General features: G+C 37.4%; 4 protein-coding genes and 1 non-coding gene across 5 annotated transcripts; 4 read left to right on the top strand and 1 right to left on the bottom strand.

The window, feature by feature from the left end:
- Positions 1-477: 477 nt before the first annotated feature.
- On the top strand, positions 478-4,994 carry LOC108218069 (cysteine-rich receptor-like protein kinase 10). The gene is made up of 7 exons (XM_017390993.2): positions 478-1,789; positions 2,314-2,439; positions 2,605-2,744; positions 3,320-3,530; positions 4,014-4,251; positions 4,337-4,487; positions 4,597-4,994. The coding sequence occupies exons 1-7, from the start codon at positions 715-717 to the stop codon at positions 4,897-4,899; spliced, it is 2,244 nt and encodes a 747-aa protein (XP_017246482.1). The 5' UTR covers positions 478-714; the 3' UTR covers positions 4,900-4,994.
- Positions 4,995-5,981: 987 nt separating this feature from the next.
- TRNAW-CCA (transfer RNA tryptophan (anticodon CCA)) lies at positions 5,982-6,053 on the top strand. The gene has a single exon. It is a non-coding gene; the product is annotated as a tRNA-Trp (tRNA).
- Positions 6,054-7,108: 1,055 nt separating this feature from the next.
- LOC108218248 (class V chitinase CHIT5a) lies at positions 7,109-8,604 on the top strand. Its single transcript, XM_017391155.2, has 2 exons — positions 7,109-8,266; positions 8,398-8,604. The coding sequence occupies exons 1-2, from the start codon at positions 7,177-7,179 to the stop codon at positions 8,415-8,417; spliced, it is 1,110 nt and encodes a 369-aa protein (XP_017246644.2). The 5' UTR covers positions 7,109-7,176; the 3' UTR covers positions 8,418-8,604.
- Positions 8,605-9,019: 415 nt separating this feature from the next.
- On the bottom strand, positions 9,020-10,578 carry LOC108217275 (class V chitinase CHIT5). The gene is made up of 2 exons (XM_017390113.2): positions 9,452-10,578; positions 9,020-9,330 (listed from the first exon to the last, which is right to left on the bottom strand). The coding sequence occupies exons 1-2, from the start codon at positions 10,527-10,529 to the stop codon at positions 9,308-9,310; spliced, it is 1,101 nt and encodes a 366-aa protein (XP_017245602.1). The 5' UTR covers positions 10,530-10,578; the 3' UTR covers positions 9,020-9,307.
- Positions 10,579-11,509: 931 nt separating this feature from the next.
- LOC108216410 (ATPase 8, plasma membrane-type) lies at positions 11,510-16,181 on the top strand. The gene is made up of 13 exons (XM_017389164.2): positions 11,510-11,811; positions 11,906-12,025; positions 12,141-12,239; positions 12,330-12,467; positions 12,554-12,868; positions 12,959-13,405; positions 13,494-13,616; positions 13,730-13,834; positions 13,918-14,227; positions 14,307-14,821; positions 14,911-15,264; positions 15,354-15,503; positions 15,790-16,181. The coding sequence occupies exons 1-12, from the start codon at positions 11,761-11,763 to the stop codon at positions 15,465-15,467; spliced, it is 2,691 nt and encodes an 896-aa protein (XP_017244653.1). The 5' UTR covers positions 11,510-11,760; the 3' UTR covers positions 15,468-15,503; positions 15,790-16,181.
- The last annotated feature ends 272 nt before the right edge of the window (positions 16,182-16,453 follow it).

Below are 16,453 nucleotides of genomic sequence, written 5' to 3'. Positions count from 1 at the left end.
GGCATTGTGTTTTGTGTGTATCTATACTTTAGCAAGACACCACTTACAATACTGCATTTCGAAAAATACCACATGCAATACTGTAGTTTACGACCCGTTTGTGTGTGGCCGTCACATAGAGATTAAAAACTCACTCGTAAGAATAAGCAAGTAAAGCAAACTTCCCCATGTTTCTCTTTTTCAAACACATAGAGATTTGGTATTATAAATCAGGTAACAAGATGCGGACTCAGAAGGGAGTAAATAAAAATAGACCCGGCTCTCCGAGCCTATTTTCGCGGTCAAATAAACAGAAGAGGTGGAATGCATCTTTAGCGGTGACAAAAGAGAAGGGGCCTATATTTCAATTCACGGAGTCCTACATGAAGACTATTTACGTGTTCAAGGGAGGTTGACGTGCTGATAACTTTACTGCCTCCATTTTCAAATATATGTGATTTGATTTTTTGATACATACTTTTAAATTTTTAATACAAAGGGTTTTATTAGTTAGACATGACTGTAAGTTCATAGTGACCCGTGAATCAATCATATTCAGCCACCATGCAAGAGTCTAACATGAAATAACATTGCTACGAACCATCCTGATGTCTTGTGCAACTATTTCTTAACTTCTTGGAAGTTTCTACTTATTAGAACCAAGGCCTGGAGGGTCACTTCTTCATATAGTTCAAGTGCATGCCACAATCAAACATAACTATCTAGCATTTCTCAATGTTAATCAAGTTTCTCACCCTTTTTCTCCTGTTTACACAATTAAACTGTTCAAAAACACATACCTGGATTAGAGCTGGTTACTGGTATGTTGGTAAAGAATTTCCGGTCCCTGAGATTAACTCGGCTCTTTTCACTCACCTCATATGCGCCTTTGCTCATCTCAACCCGAATACCTATGAGCTTTCTTTATTATCCGCAGACGAGCCTTACATTTCTACCTTCACCAACATAGTGAAGAGAAAGAACCCCTCAGTTATAACACTCTTATCTGCATGGACTAGAGATAATAACTCATCGACACTTCCTTTGATGGTAACTCAATCATCTCGTAGAAGATCTTTTATTGAGTCCTCCATAAACATAGCCAGGAAGTATGAATTTCAAGGGCTAGAACTCTACGCGAACGCTATACTGAGTATGGGGATTAACATGACAAATTTGGGAACCTTACTTGATGAGTGGAGAGCTGCAATAGATTTGGAGGCAAAAACATCTAAACAACCGCGACTAATCTTGACTATGTCAGGCTATTACTCACCAAGGCAAAGTTCCACGAGTTACCCAATTGACGCTCTAAGAAGAAACCTGGACTGGATTACTATTAAAGCATATGACTACCATCTGCCTTCGAAAGAAAACTATACAGCTGCTCATGCTGCTTTGTATGATCCTTCAAGCCGATTGAACACAGATTATGGTATAAAGGAGTGGATTAAGAGTGGATTACCTGCTAACAAGTTGGTGCTGGGGTTAGCATACCATGGTTATGCATGGACACTAGTTAATTCCACACACAATTCCATTGGCTCTCCAGCTAGAGGCCCGGCCCTCACAGAAGACGGATCTATGGCTTACTGGTACATCAAGAAATTCATAAGTAGTTCCAGAGCTGCTTCCGAGTACAATGCAACATATGTAGTAAATTATTGCACCATAAAATCTAATTGGATAGGATATGATGACGTAGATGCCATCAAAACTAAAGTTGCTTATGCAAAAGGTTTGGGTCTTCTTGGTTATAATGTTTGGCAAGTCCCTAATGATGACAACTGGATGCTCTCCAAGGCAGCAGGTAAGTAGAGCTTTTCCAACTATATCGTTAACATAATCTTTATTATTTAATGTTTTTATAAACATAGAAGATAAATGAGAATTGGGGACTTGGGAAGAGAGCTGAACCTTGTAGAAAACTCTGAATTTTTACGTAAATTGTTAACTAGAAGCCCAATTTATCAAATCCATATTTGAAACAAATGGGGAGGGGCAAATCATAATGCAATTAAAATTATGACATATTAAATTTATAATATTTGTAGAGGAATGCATCAGCAGCATATTAGACACCACTAGATGCTAAATTATTACAATTCTGTTAATGTATGGAACTGGCAGTGTCACCCAGAATGAAACATCCTCACAAGTATTAGACTTATCTCTTAGTTCATATAAAATCATTTCCGAAGAGTTTATTGAAATTTTGGATGAATTGGAAACGATTAAAACCAGTAAGTTTAAGGCACTGAACTATTTTATGAAATTTTGAAAGTACTTGGAATGTACAGATTTGATATGTTAATCACACATTTACCTTAACAGCTGGATTGGAAGACAAACATGCCAAGCGAAAAGGGTGGATGCTGATTGTTTGGCCTACAGCAGCTGTAATTGCCTTTCTACTGGGCACCATGATGCTCCTGAGAAGAAAAGTTAGTAAATTAAAAGGTAGAGTAACAACATACATTTGGAAAAATTGAATAATTAAAAAATTACATGAAAAAATGTAATACTGATCTGTGAAATCATAAAAGAAAATAATGAAACAAAATACTCTTAAATACTTAAATTTTTTTAAAAATGAATAGCCTAAACCTCTGTCTTATATCTCAGTGAACCAGCTTTTAAATAGAGGCAAAAAGTCATCATCTCCTGATCTACAAGTATTCAGTTTTGCTGTTATGAAGGAAGCAACAAATGAATTTTCAATGAACAATAGGGTCGGAGAGGGTGGATACGGACCTGTTTACAAGGTAATTCATATAAATTATAACTCTCAGGTATGCTTAAAGCAATTGCCATGCTACTAAAACATATGCCTTTCAGCACACAAGTGAATGAATAAGAAACAAACTAAAGTATATGGAAGTGAATGTAGATTTTAAACTTACAATAGTACTTCCTCCGTTCCCTTTTACATGTCTTTTTTGAGAAAAAAATTTGTCCCAAAATACTTGTCTCATTTCTCTTTTCAAAGCTATTTTTTAAATGTTTTCCCAAAGAATACCCTTTGAATACAAGTTTTCATGTTTGACTACCACACATATACACATAAATCAATTTAATTCAGTGCATTTATTAGGGGTAGACAAGGAAACCAAATACTCAACTAATTTTTTCTTTAAAATGCGTAATTTTTTCAAAAGGGACATGTAAAAGGGGACGGAGGGAGTATGTACTATTAGGTTGGTATTATGAATATATTATACTTGTGCAAGCATTGTGAAAGCTGGGAGGGGGGACTATGTACATGCATGCATTCATGAAAGAACTCCTATAAAAATTGTAATTGAAAGAGAAATACTACACCTCCTTACAATCTCCACAGGGAAAACTGCAAGACGGACAGGAAATAGCAGTGAAAAGACTATCCCAAAAGTCCAAGCAGGGAGTTGAGGAGTTTGAGAATGAGGTTGCACTTACAGCAAAACTACAACATGTTAACTTGGTAAGACTGTTGGGGTTTTGCACAGAAAGAGAAGAAAAGATGCTGATCTACGAGTACATGCCAAACAAAAGCTTGGATTTTTACATGTTTGGTATGCGAATCTTTACACTTGTTCAGTTTTACCTGAGGAAATAAATTGTATGTCAGTTTTCTTTGTTATATTCCTACTTATTTCCAAGTAAGAAGTCACATTTCCTACATAAGAAGGTAAAAAGCACAAGGAGTCATCATACTTTCCCAGCTAAGTTTCGGTGCAAGAGATGCATTACTGTTATCTCCCAGACACATGTGCAGGCATGCGCGCACAGCCACACACATCATATATCATTAAACGCCAAAACTCTTTCCATCATAGTTAAGCAAAATAGTTGGCTTTACTAGAAATCAAGAGAAGAACACTTAATTAATCAAACTTGGAAATGATAGAATGCAAAAGAGTTTGCTACAGTCTATATGGTTTTGAATGACAAAAAATGCACTTTAAGTCCCAAATGTAAATCTAATTCTTGTTCCAGCCTGCTCCTTTATGGATGTTTCGTGAAAAAACTAAAACTCTTTTATACTATTAATGTAGAACCAACTGCAAGGTCAATGGTCCAGTGGGAGAACTGGGTTCATATCATTGAAGGGGTTATTCAGGGGCTACTGTATCTGCAGGAGTACTCAAGATTAACAATAATTCACAGAGATCTGAAAGCTAGCAACATATTACTGGATGCAGCAATGAGGCCAAAAATATCCGACTTCGGTATAGCTAGAAGCTTCCAGAAAGATGAAATTGAAGGAAACACAACAAAGATTGTTGGAACATAGTAAGTACAAGATCAGAATATACTTTCATACAGCTGTTTTAGATTACATTATACCTGAAGTTTGATCATTCAAATTTTGATGCAGTGGTTATGTTCCTCCAGAGTACGTAAAAAAAGGAATATACTCCAGAAAATATGATGTTTACAGCTTTGGAGTAATACTACTGCAAATTGTAAGTGGAAAGAAATGTACACATCTATATGGTGCAACTAGGAGGTTAAATCTGCTGGAATACGTAAGTTACTCTCATAGACATATGAATCATGTTTTCCATCTAGAATTTGGCATGTGATGATGTGAAGGACTATAAGATAAAATTGAAAAAACAAAAATGAATTTTTCAGGCATATGACTTATGGAAAGCTGGAAAAGGCATGGAGTTCATGGACCCATCGCTAAATGATACCACTTCATCATGTAAACTCTTAAGATGCATGCAAGTGGCTTTGTTGTGTGTTCAAGAAAAATGGGCAGAAAGGCCAACTATGTTAGATATTTCATCAATGCTCAGAAATGAAACTGAAGTCATACCTATTCCAGAAAGGCCTGCATTCTCAACTGACGGCAATGGTGAAGCAATGAGATTTACCGCTGAAGATGTAATGTCGGTAGATATTGCAACTATTTCTCAAGTGGTACCACGATGATGGTCCATCTTAACTCCTTTTAGACGTCTTTTATTCTTTCAAATGCTACTCAAGCCTGGGTTTATTGAAACTGATATTAATACACAAGCCCCTTAGCTTAATAATCAGTGTACAGATTTATAACATCCACATCTCAAAAAAAAATGTAGAAGAACTAAGAAAACCATTATAAAATACTATACAAGAACAAAAGTATTAAGTAGAGTTAAATAAAGACTTACCACTCTAGGCCATTTGTCATATAATTAATCACTGACTTAAAGTATTAAGTAGAGTTAAGTAAAGACTTACCTGAAGTCTGAATATGACCATAAACTTGAGCTAACTAGGCGATGCGTTGTGTCAAAGGACTTAACTTGATCATAGTTCAAAAGTAACTATGCATCCCCTTTCATGATAGTACTAATATACTACAAGTCTATAACCCAGTAAGAAATAATTCATTTCGATATCAGTTAATAAAAATTATTAACCAAGCACTACTAAATCAACAGACCATGGGCCTGTTTGGGAAGCAAAGCCACTTCTGCTTCTGGCTTCTGTTTTTCTTTAACCCGTTTGTGTAAAGAAATAGAAGCACTTTTAAGAAGCTGAGAATGCCCTCCAGAATGCCCGGAAAACAAATTTAAAACAGAACAAAAAAAATTGTATCCAACAAGGATAGTAGATTTTATTAGTCGATAGATAAATATTAACCACTCCGAGTCGTGACATATAATTGATTGCCTTTCACAATCCTGAAATACTGAAGTGAAGTGAATTTGCACATCATTCTTACAAAAGAACAGGATTAAACCTAAATATCGAAGTACATAATTTAGGAGTAAAGTGCTGGAAGCGAAATTCTTACAGAAGTGCAGGATTAAACCTAAATGGAAATCCTAACAAAAAAAAACCCTACATGGACACAGCTATATTGATTCTACTAGGCCAAGTACAAGCAATAATGAAGTTCCCATTTCAAATATAACGTTCAATTTATTCCATATTTACTTCAGCGCAGGGCTCAAATCATTCTCAAAGGAGATGAACAATTAGGTAATTCGATTAATTATACAAATAAACGACAACCTTGGTAAGTTGGATCTGTGGCGCAATGGTAGCGCGTCTGACTCCAGATCAGAAGGTTGCGTGTTCGATTCACGTCAGGTTCAATTCCTTTTTACCAGCATATCAAAAACGCGTTTCCACATTTCGTAGAGGAAATTTGGGAGAAATTAGAGACGCTGAATAAAAAACATTGACAGGCGTGTATACGTAATACTGTGAGGATATGTTAGTCGATTTTTCACATATTTTTAAAATTAATTTGTCGAAATTTTTAAAAATACGTGTAAAATATCAAAATAATTGATATTTTTTCGCTATAAAACAAAAAAGACAACCTGCCATCTAAATAAGCCTATAGAGGATGGATTTAGGCTGTCAAATGAGAGAGAATTTTTTATTTTTTTTGTCAGGAAATGGGAGAGAAATTTGACACAAGAGGGCATCATTGCAAATAAGTCACGGAAGAGTAAAATGAAATTTGTACAGGGATGATTATAAAAAATACTGTAATTTTCCTTTTTATGTAGATTTACTGTCAAATTTTTTTATGTTAAAAGGGCCTGCATGCGATCACTATACTCTGCAACAACTTCTCTGTTTGATTTAGCTGTTCTTAGCTCTTCCAAAGTATTGTTTTCTTACTAGTCAGTCGGCAAATACAGTCATTGGTTATCTGTACTAAGTAATCATAATTTTATAAATACCGACAATTAATACATAAATCTCCCATTAAGCATTGCCTAGTTTGTTGGAAGTATTGAACTAAAGCTGCAGGCTTATGACTTTTATTACACACTCAAGTCAATCGATAAATAAACTTCCAATGAGATGCACCGCAGAGCTAAATCCAAATGCGAAATTTTTAAGTAAAAAAATCGAGCAGTTGGGTATGAATATGAAAATGTAGCCTTATTTGTCTTCTTAGCTTGGATGCATATGATTTTCCTGCAGATCAGAATCAAACCAGACAAGAAAAAAGGATTTTTATGTGGTAATATAATGACCATGTCCCTTGGACTTGGTCTGCCTGACCCTGAGCCAAGTCTCTGTCTCTAGCCTTCGTTCTTTATCCATAGTTGTTAGTGCTTATTGTCTAAACGCAATTAATTATACATAATTAAATCCGTCTACAGGTTTTCAGGTTTGCTCTATAGTCTATTTATAGTGAAAGAATTGAAAGGAACAAGCATAAATTACGACTAATCTTGTGTGAAACAAGCAAAGGCAATGGACGGCAAGAGTGTCTGTGTTATTGTTGTGCTAAGTTTCTTGTGTCACTCTGCATTGGCTACTTCTACGATGAAAGGTGCTTACTGGCCTTCGTGGTCAGTAGATTATCTTCCACCGTCTGCTATAGAGGCATCGTACTATACACACTTGTATTATGCCTTCTTGACTCCAAACAATGTCACGTTTAAGTTTGAGGTTGATGATGCAACAGCTTTGTTGCTTGTTAACTTCACATCAGCTGTACGCGCCAAGAATCCAACAGTGAAGACGCTGTTCTCAGTTGGCGGGGCAAATGATGGTCCTGCCTATTTCTCTAGAATGGCCTCAACTGGTTGGTCGCGTAAGAGTTTTATTGATTCAAGCATAGAAGTGGCAAGGAAATTTGGGTTTGATGGAGTTGATTTGGATTGGGAATTTCCACAGACTCCTGGTGATATGGTTAATTTTGGGGTTTTAATACAGGAATGGAGAGCTGAGGTGAAAAAAGAGGCTAAAGCCTCATATAAGCCTCAGTTATTACTTGCTGCTGCTACATACTATTCTGCCAATGGTAATTTTACTGGGATTCCAGTAAAATACCCTGGAGCTTCAATTAGTAAAAATTTGGATTGGATCAATGCAATGAATTATGACTATTATGGTAAGTGGACGCCGAATGCCACTGGAAGCCATGCAGCACTATTTGATTTAACAGGGAACCTGAGTACCAGTTATGGCCTCAAGTCCTGGATCAAAGCCGGGGTTCCAAGAAGAAAAGTGATCATGGGCTTGCCACTTTATGGGAAGACCTGGAGCCTGAAAGATCCGGAAGTGAGCGGTCTTGGAGCCCCAGCTATGGGTATCGGTCCAGGGCCAGATGGCATACTAACATACTTTGAAATAGGGAATCACAACTTGGCAAATAAGGCCACTGTGACATATGACGCGGCAACTGTCTCTACTTATTCAGTTGCAGGGAGTACATGGATTGGTTATGATGATATTGTATCGATAACTGTTAAGATTGGATATGCACAGTCCCTTAGAATTGGTGGTTACTTCTTTTGGGCCCTCAATGGTGATCACAACTGGAGCATTTCCAGAACAGGTATCGCTACTATGCTCCACTTATCATTTTACATTTACAGACAAAGTTTGTAATCATATACATGTATTTAGTTTTTTAGTTTTGATTATATTTGGTCTTACTGGACTAACTGTTTGGTCGAAATTTTGCAGCATCCCAGTTATGGATTTGATTAAGATGAATGAAGGCTGATGAGATCAAGAGCTTCAACTACACTTTCCGCTTTTACTTTTGTGAAATTCAACAACCTGGCTAACTGTGATTGGATTTGGGGAAGACCTTACATATTTTTTCTCTTGTGTTGTATCTGATAATTTTGTGAATTTATTGCCATTTAGTTCGTTTTGTTTAACAGCATATACCTAAGAGTGTTTTCTGTAGTTGTAAGATCAATTGAATTAATAGTGAGACAGGAAGACTTCCATTCAGTAAAGTTTTTTAATGGGTGAAAGCCGATGTGAAATGACCTAGGACCTGCTCTCGAGCTCTTTTAAGAAAGGAAGTAAATGAAAGTCTGTCTTGCTTTCACTTTCATCCTAATTTCGGAGTGGAAGTTTTAAAATGAAATTATTTTAACTCAGCATTCCTTAAATCCTAACCACTTGCTTTCATCCTTCAAAAAAACTCGGGAGCACAAATAGGAGTGAAATTTATACTACTTTACCTACTCTTCACTTGCTTTCCTCCTTATTTAAAACTCGGGAGCAGGGTGTTTCTATCTTAATACTGTATTAATCCAACACTGTAACTGGAAATCAGGATGATAACCCTAGGTTCAAATTATACAGAAGTTTATTCATTATTGCACATTAATGCAGTATTTGAATTTCAGATATTTTATTTTATACAGAAATAACCAAATACAACACTATAATTTACTCAGAAGCATAGTACTGAGAGTGTGAGAAGCATACCTTATCCCTACTAGGAGTAGAGACACAGCTTGCCAGCCGAAAAATTTAGAAATTATCAACAGACAGATAAACCGAAAGAAAAAATGTGATCATAAATCCGAATGTATACTTCAGGCGCCACTTATCCATGTACAACAGAGAGATTAGTTTAGCTGTCCCATGCTTTGGAAGCTGCAGTTTAACACAGTCAATTCATTAGTCCAATTCTAATGTCCATGAATTTATACAAATGCAGAAGTGGACGAAAGGTTTATAAAAATTAAATGGATCTAGTAATTGTAAAGAAATTCACCAGCAGCAGAGAGAACCCAGTTTTTGTCATCACCAAGTGCCCAGAAAAAATAACCTCCAAGACCCTGGTCTTTAGCAAACTTCACCTTGTTTATAACAGACTCCACATTATCATACCCGGTCCAATTTTTCCCTGAGTATGAATACGTCGAAACTGTAGCCTCATCATACACCACAGTCGCGTTGTTTTCCAAATTAAAATCAACTATTTGATCATATGTCAGAACTGGAGGAGAGCCAGCTCCAAGAGCAGGAGAACCAATATTATGGTCACTAGAATTTACCAATTCCCAAGTTCTTCCATACGTTGGAAGTCCCATCACTACTTTATCCGATGGCACTCCACTTTTTAGCCAAGAAGAGATGCCATAACTTGTACTAAGATTACTATAGTTGTCGTATAATGGTGCTGGGGAACCAGTTTTTAGGGGATCCCAGGTTCCATGAAAATCAAAACACATTGGACTTACAAAATCAACGTACTTTTTAATCACGTGACCTGGATAACTAAGCGGGGGACTTGTGGAGAACATCTCAGAAGAATAATACACTGCAGCAGACAAAAGAATCCGCGGCTTGCCAGAGACACGGGCCTCCTTGTCAACAGCAAAGCGCCAAGCAGTGAAAAATGTGGCGAGGTTGGACATGTCTAGTATACTGTTTGGAAATTCCCAATCAAGATCAAGACCGTCAAAGCCATACTTCCTCGCCACAACAATAGTTGAGTTTATAAACGCAGACCGCCTTTTGTGGCTGCTTACTGTGTCAGAGAACATGGTGCCTGTATTAGCCCCTCCTATCGACAAAATAACTTTTGGCGAGGGACTTTTAGCATGTAATGTAGCCGTGAAGTTCCCCATCCATTTGTCATCCGGCTGTGTGATGGAAAGTTCATAAGTCGCGTTGTTCACCTCCACAAAGGCGTAGAACAGGTGAGTGAAGTATGAAGTAGGTATGCTCGCTGGAGATAAGGCATCAGCCTCCCACGACGGCCAATATGCACCTTTAATACCGCTATATGCCAGTACTGTCGGGCTGAAAATGGCAAGAAAGATCAGTACAGACTCTTGCACAGCCATCGTTTAAGTTAATTTCATCACCAAATTACAGAGTTGCCTTCAATTTATATATATATAATTTGTCAACCGCATAAGGCATTGCCTTGATCACATCGTTGGCTACTCGGTTTGGATTAATTAATTGCACGGACTAGGAATATAAACATGTCACCTGGATGATACAGATCAATTAATAAGGCTTTTTCCCAGGATCATTGTCTCTCGGCCAGCTTTTCACTTGTCAAAAACATTTTTTTTCTGTCTAATTCGATGGAAACATCAAAGATTCCAGAAGCTAAAGGGTTCCTTTCTGCATAAAAGATATTTCGACGAAATTTTGTCTGGCCCTCCTCCAGAGTATTGAAAATTGCGAGATATTGTCACAGAGCTCAACGACAACATCCTATCAGTACCTACAACTTTAAGACATAAATGGTCTTTTTAATTAATTAAAATGAAAATAAATGACGTGTAAACAAATCGACTGCGGAAACTTCTGGATAAGAGATCAGGCATCTCATCACTCACAATAACAAGGTATAAATAGATACCATACTGCAAAGGTTACAATATGAACTTGCTTATTTTTCTCTTCTCAGTCATACTTGTTCTTCATTGAAAAGGCCCTTGTAAGAAAGTACACATCAACGCTTACAATTTGCAGAAAGTTGGTTACTTAACATGGTGTCGTGTCTCAGAGAGACTATTACTTGTAATACTTTAAGATTTCTGAGAAAGATTTTCAATCCCCTCATACCCTGAATATTTTTAAATAAATATTTAAAATGGTCATTCATATAAACCTATATAAATAAAAAAGATCAGTAGTGATATATGATATAATGAAGTGACAATCTATTAAGAGTAAAAGAATATAAAAAAGAAAATCAAAAGTAATCCATGAAATTTGGAGGTGACAAAAAAATAGGAATCTGTAATAGGCAGGCCGAATTCCGCGTAAGTGTAGGGTGAAATGGAAAATATTAAAGTTCGAAAGAGAAGAAATAAATAAGAAGGGAGGCTTCCATTTCAACTTTTGTTAGAAAGCATTTGTTGATTTGGAGGCCTGAATAAATAGACTAGAAAGAGGAGGGGAAGAAGAAAGACTTAGGCTTTAAAGGAGGGAGATAAGATAGAGATTCGGATCATACATTCTGTGTTCTTCTTTGTATCATCTCGATCTTTCTCCCTTGATCAGTCTTTCAGATTATTTTTCATTTTGTTGTGCATGTCCTCTTTTTTCTTGTAAATAATGGCCTCCAACATTTCCATGGAAGATATTAAAAATGAAAAAGTTGATCTCGTAAGATATATCTTTCTTACTTCCTTTATCATTTCATGGTGACCTTAGCGAGTTGCGTTTTATTGTTAAATCATGTCGTCGACGTTTGTTGCAGGAGAAAATCCCCCTTGAGGAAGTATTTAAGGTATTGAAGTGCACAAGGGAGGGACTTTCAAGTGATGAAGGATTAGCAAGACTTCAAACCTTTGGCCCTAATAAACTTGAAGAGAAAAAGGCATGCACACTAGTTTCTCTTTTTATATTTACTGGTTTTTTATAAAGCAGGGTCTCTGAGTAAGTTTTCTAATTTTTTTTTTTTTTTGCATTAATAAATTCTTTGCATGCAACAGGAAAGCAAGGTCCTAAAGTTCTTGGGTTTTATGTGGAATCCTCTGTCATGGGTCATGGAGGCTGCTGCTATCATGGCAATAGCTTTGGCCAATGGAGGGGTAAGCTTGAGAATTCTTGTACCACCCTTTTTATATTTATTTTTTTGGTTAAATTGTTAATTTTTTTGACTAAAATCCTCGAAAATGCAGGGCAAAGCACCGGATTGGCAAGACTTCCTTGGTATCGTTGTGTTGCTAATTATAAACTCAACTATTAGTTTTATAGAAGAAAACAATGCAGGGAATGCTGCTGCTGCTCTGATGGCAGGTTTAGCTCCTAAAACAAAGGTATTGCAGATATATTATAAAAATAATGTGTTTGGAAATAATTTGAGTAAGGCATTAAAATTTGATTTGCCATATATTTGTTGAAGATTTTGAGAGATGGGAAATGGAGTGAGCAGGAGGCATCAATTTTGGTACCGGGAGATATAGTTAGTGTTAAGTTAGGTGATATCATCCCAGCTGATGCTCGTCTTTTGGAGGGGGATCCTTTAAAGATTGATCAATCAGCTCTAACTGGTGAGTCTCTTCCTGTAACCAAGAATCCCGGTGACTCAGTTTTCTCTGGTTCCACGTGCAAGCAAGGTGAGATTGAGGCCGTAATTATTGCCACTGGTATCCACACCTTCTTTGGGAAAGCTGCTCATCTTGTTGATAGTACCAATAGTGTTGGTCACTTCCAACAGGTACTTTGTAAAATATTAGCAGTAATGTTTTTCTTGATGATTATTTATGCACTCTTTAACTAAGCCAGACTATGGTTCTTGATGGATCAGGTGCTGACTGCCATTGGTAATTTCTGTATCTGTTCCATTGCTGTGGGGCTTGTCATTGAAGTGATAGTAATGTATCCGATCCAACACAGAACTTACAGGCAAGGGATTGACAATTTGTTAGTGCTTTTGATCGGAGGAATCCCAATTGCAATGCCAACAGTTTTGTCAGTGACAATGGCCATTGGTTCTCACCGGCTTTCAGAGCAGGGTGCTATTACCAAGAGAATGACTGCCATTGAGGAGATGGCTGGAATGGATATACTGTGTAGTGACAAGACTGGAACCCTCACCCTTAATAAGCTCACTGTTGACAAGCACTTGATTGAGGTTTTTGCGAGGGACATGGATAAAGATGATCTTGTCCTGTATGCAGCTAGGGCCTCCAGAGTTGAAAATCAGGATGCAATTGATGCTTCCATAGTTAATATGTTGAGTGACCCCAAGGAGGTATTTTCTTGTTTCTTGCATGTTTTACTTTGGAATTTTTCTGAACAATAGAAATCAACTGAATTGCATTGCTTCGGACTTGGTGCAGGCCAGAGCTGGTATAAAAGAGGTGCATTTCTTGCCATTTAACCCGGTTGATAAGCGGACTGCAATCACCTACATTGATAGCTCCGGCAATTGGCATAGGAGTAGCAAAGGCGCTCCTGAACAAGTACGACACTCCCATCACTATTGACAACTAGTTTGTTGCATTCTACATGACTTGCACTAGCAAAGTACTAGATATTTCAACATAACATTCCCCATCTGTCTATGTTGTACCAGATAATTGAGATTTGTGAGCTCAAGGGAGAAACATTAAAGAAGGCTCATGATATCATTGACAACTTTGCAAACCGGGGTCTTCGCTCTTTGGGTGTTGCACGACAGGTGATTTAATATTTAGTACATACTAGTTACAACATATAAAGTAAGGTGACATGGATTTGATGAATTCGTTATGATATTTACAGACCGTACCAGAAAAGGACAAGGAAAGTAAAGGATCACCATGGGAGTTTGTGGGATTATTGCCTCTATTTGACCCTCCAAGACATGACAGTGCTGAGACAATCCGTAGAGCTCTTGAACTTGGTGTCAGTGTCAAGATGATTACTGGTGATCAGCTGGCGATTGGCAAAGAGACTGGCCGCAGACTTGGTATGGGCACTAATATGTACCCCTCCTCTTCTCTTCTTGGCCAAAGCACCGATGAGTCTATTTCTTCCATACCCGTGGAGGATCTCATTGAGAAGGCTGATGGATTCGCAGGAGTATTCCCTGGTAATTTAATTGTAAATTACGTACAAAATGTATAGTCACTAATACTGTCAGAATTTAACACAAATTTGGCCTTATGTAGAGCACAAATATGAAATTGTGAAGAAGTTGCAAGAAAGAAATCACATATGTGGTATGACTGGAGATGGTGTGAATGATGCACCAGCACTCAAAAGAGCAGACATTGGTATTGCTGTAGCAGATGCAACTGATGCAGCCAGGAGTGCTTCTGACATTGTTCTGACTGAGCCTGGCCTAAGCGTGATTGTTAGTGCTGTTTTGACTAGCAGAGCCATTTTCCAAAGGATGAAGAACTATACCATTTATGCTGTTTCTATCACAATCCGTATAGTGCTCGGGTTCATGCTCCTTGCTCTCATCTGGAAGTTTGACTTCTCCCCGTTCATGGTACTTATCATTGCCGTATTGAATGATGGCACAATTATGACCATCTCAAAGGACAGGGTGAAGCCATCTCCCGTGCCTGACTCGTGGAAGCTTCAGGAGATCTTTGCCACCGGTGTTGCCCTTGGCACATACCTTGCTCTTATATCTGTTTTGTTCTACTACGTGGCTGCTGAAACTGACATCTTCGCGGTAAGTTGTCCTTTGTTCTAAAAAATAACTTATAACAGTGTTGTAAACTAAGGCCTATTTGTAATTGTTCTTATATTTGAATGTTGCAGGATATTTTCGGAGTTAGGTCAATTCAGAATAACCACGAAGAGATCACTGCAGCTGTATACCTTCAAGTCAGCATTGTGAGCCAAGCACTAATCTTCGTGACAAGGTCTCGTGGCTGGTCATTCGCAGAACGCCCAGGACTAATGCTTGTTACCGCCTTCTTTATAGCCCAGTTCATAGCTACCCTCATTGCAGTGTACGCAGACTGGAGTTTTGCTGAAATCCATGGGATCGGGTGGGGATGGGCCGGAGCTATCTGGCTCTTCAGCGTCATCTTTTACATCCCTCTTGATATAGTGAAATTCATCGCACGCTACATTATTGAGGGCCATGCCTGGGACACTTTAGATAACAAGGTACTTCCATAACAAATTTAAGTAAACACACAGTACAAACTGTAAATCAAACTGCAATAGGTTCTAAACAATGAACTAACTTTATGTAGAATGGTCACAATTCTAAGAAGCTTTCGAAGGAGGAAAGAGAGGCGCAATGGGCTCAGGCTCAACGCACCCTCCACGGCCTACAATCTTCAGGCAATGACAGCACATCAGTCTAACACTGCTGTGCAAAAGGCCTTTTTTCGTATCTTCAGGTATAATTCCTACGATGATCAAGAAAGTACAATAACTTAATCAACCTGTACATGCACACAGACACAGGGACGGATCTAGTAAGAAGCATGGGACACGTGTCATCCTAAAAACTTTTTTGACATTTTTTCACCATTCTAAATTTTACAAAATTATGAAACTGCCCCCATAAAATATAAAAATATACTGGTGTTTTTCAAAAATTCGTTTGGTGCCCCTAAAGATTTGAATCCTAGATCCGTCCTGCACAGACACCATATCTGATCACTTGTACAAAATGGGCTAAAGTATTACAGGTTAAAGGGAAGTCCTTATTCTCAAAGGGGGCATGTGGAAAATAGTGTAAATGGATAGAAAAGAAATGAGGCGGCCCAAAACAAGATTTTTCATGGAAGACAACAGTAAATAAGGGACATTGTGCACAATTTAGCTGCTGCTGCTGCTTCTACTTCTAAATCAAAATTTATTATGATATAACAGGGTAGATGGTAGTAGAGTATGTTGGATGAGATCTGTAATTGGCTGTTTAAACATTATATTTTTGTTGCTAGCTGAGACGGAATGTAATTATTTTATAACAAACACCTTAAACAACTGTTGAATTGCTGCTACACATCTATATGATGGCAGTAGGCAGATTTTTTTTCAAGGGCCTCCAAAGTTCAACTATGATTTCGCAATATTTTGTGTTTTTCAATCTTACACAGATCATCATATTCAATTACATTTTAGTATAAATCTGAGAATTATTAAACTGATTGTTTTACACCAAATTATTTTATTTAACTTTTAGAAATCAGGACATTAGTTTTTTAAGAAATGAGTTCTGTAGTGAATTCTGTATATATATTAGCACTCATTTTTGCAACAACATATTACGTGTTATACTTATACAAACAGCAATGCTGAAAGACGGTAAATTAAGACGCTTAAAAGATTTGTCAAGTTTTGA

This window comes from Daucus carota, chromosome 4 (genome assembly GCF_001625215.2).
Source record: "Daucus carota subsp. sativus chromosome 4, DH1 v3.0, whole genome shotgun sequence".
Lineage (NCBI taxonomy): Eukaryota > Viridiplantae > Streptophyta > Magnoliopsida > Apiales > Apiaceae > Daucus > Daucus carota.
Note: the sequence above shows the minus strand (reverse complement) of the source record. Positions and strands in the feature narration are given on the sequence as shown.

Coding starts and splice junctions, on each gene's coding strand:
- LOC108218248 (XM_017391155.2), top strand. CDS start 7,177: ATGGACGGCAAGAGTGTCTGTGTTATTGTTGTGCTAAGTTTCTTGTGT. Junction 8,267..8,397: donor CTGGAGCATTTCCAGAACAG/GTATCGCTACTA, acceptor GAAATTTTGCAG/CATCCCAGTTATGGATTTGA.
- LOC108217275 (XM_017390113.2), bottom strand. CDS start 10,529: ATGGCTGTGCAAGAGTCTGTACTGATCTTTCTTGCCATTTTCAGCCCG. Junction 9,331..9,451: donor CTGGGTTCTCTCTGCTGCTG/GTGAATTTCTTT, acceptor GTTAAACTGCAG/CTTCCAAAGCATGGGACAGC.
- LOC108216410 (XM_017389164.2), top strand. CDS start 11,761: ATGGCCTCCAACATTTCCATGGAAGATATTAAAAATGAAAAAGTTGAT. Junction 13,406..13,493: donor TGTTGAGTGACCCCAAGGAG/GTATTTTCTTGT, acceptor GACTTGGTGCAG/GCCAGAGCTGGTATAAAAGA. Junction 14,228..14,306: donor ATTCGCAGGAGTATTCCCTG/GTAATTTAATTG, acceptor GGCCTTATGTAG/AGCACAAATATGAAATTGTG.
- LOC108218069 (XM_017390993.2), top strand. CDS start 715: ATGTTAATCAAGTTTCTCACCCTTTTTCTCCTGTTTACACAATTAAAC. Junction 1,790..2,313: donor GATGCTCTCCAAGGCAGCAG/GTAAGTAGAGCT, acceptor TTACCTTAACAG/CTGGATTGGAAGACAAACAT. Junction 4,252..4,336: donor ACAAAGATTGTTGGAACATA/GTAAGTACAAGA, acceptor ATTTTGATGCAG/TGGTTATGTTCCTCCAGAGT.